Source organism: Sinocyclocheilus grahami, unplaced genomic scaffold, assembly GCF_001515645.1.
Source record: "Sinocyclocheilus grahami isolate Dianchi unplaced genomic scaffold, SAMN03320097.WGS_v1.1 scaffold17093.1, whole genome shotgun sequence".
In the NCBI taxonomy this organism is placed as follows: domain Eukaryota; kingdom Metazoa; phylum Chordata; class Actinopteri; order Cypriniformes; family Cyprinidae; genus Sinocyclocheilus; species Sinocyclocheilus grahami.
In genome coordinates, this window is record NW_015516438.1 from 1 (window position 1) to 1102 (window position 1102).

General features: G+C 41.4%; 1 protein-coding gene across 4 annotated transcripts in view; it reads right to left on the minus strand.

The window, feature by feature from the left end:
• Positions 1–161: 161 nt before the first annotated feature.
• Positions 162–1102, minus strand: part of LOC107579402 (forkhead box protein J2-like) — a 2834-nt gene continuing 1893 nt past the window's right edge. For 3 of the 4 annotated variants that reach the window (XM_016265236.1, XM_016265238.1, XM_016265235.1), the window contains 3 exons: positions 802–955; positions 379–657; positions 162–294 (listed from right to left, as the gene is read on the minus strand). In XM_016265236.1, the coding sequence (XP_016120722.1) occupies positions 170–294; positions 379–657; positions 802–955 (558 nt within the window). In that variant the 3' untranslated portion in view covers positions 162–169. The remainder of the gene's footprint in view (positions 295–378; positions 658–801; positions 956–1102) is intronic. The other variant, XM_016265237.1, reaches the window with a different exon arrangement.

The following is a 1102-nucleotide window of genomic DNA, read 5'->3' on the forward strand; positions in this document are numbered from 1 at the left end:
ATTTTCTTTGATTCAGTTACATATACTTTAGGGTTCCCACACTTAATGACCAATGAATTTCCAAGGCCTTTTTTTAGTCGTTTGTGATGAACAAATTCCAAAATGGTCATATTGAAACTAAACTGTAAATCCAGAGTGGAAAGTGAAAGCATGTTGTGCATTATAGATCTCAGTGTATGGTTGAGTACTGACCAGGGTGACTGGTGAGATCAATGTTAGCCCAGTCCAGACTGCTAGCAATTCTGAAACTCTCTCTCAAAGAGTCAGCGTTACTGAACCAATCTGCAGGAACAACTGAAACAGAGAGAGAATGAGAGGATCGGGTCATCAGGACACTCTCATCCCATCAACTCCTCACTACTGAGCAGTTACACTCACCATTACTGTGTAGCAGCTTGTCAGGCTCAGTGTTGGAGTTTGGATGAATGTTAGAGTTCTGGCTTGGGTTTAGGTTGTGGATAAAACTAAAGTTAGTATTGGGTGTATTTGGGTTGAAGTTGCCATTGGTATTCAGGTTTGGGTTAAGAGCAGGGGTGGTGGTATATTGGTTAATATTAAGGTTTGGACAGGGACAGGCGCAGGGGGAGAGAGGAGGCAGGGTTGGCGTGTGGAGCGGTGTACTGTCATGTGTAAGTCCAAGTAAATTGGCAACATCCGCTATGAGAGAGAGTGAGAGAGAGATTCTGAATCATTAAGCTCACCTACACTGTCACATCTTATACCGACTTCATTCTAAATCAAAATTGATTCTGAAGTAAATGATAAGCTAAAGGAAAAGAGTTGCACAATCGATTTACTTACATTGTGAGGTGACTCTCTGTCTCACAGAGCGACAGAGGGACTGGAAGGAATTGTACAGATCTGGTAGGTTCAAATCAGCAAAGGAGAATCGGAAAGGGGGATCAGCATGAGGGTTTGAAGGAAAAGATGTAGCTATCGGGATGCTTGGACGCTGCTGCGGAAACAATGTTTGCAGAGATTAATTTGAGAGTTATTTGGATAAACGTTATATTACAACTTAAAAGAATAGTTCAGCCAAAAATGAATGAAAAATGAAATTGATTTACTCATCCTCACACCCTAACGCCAACTTATTTTCTTC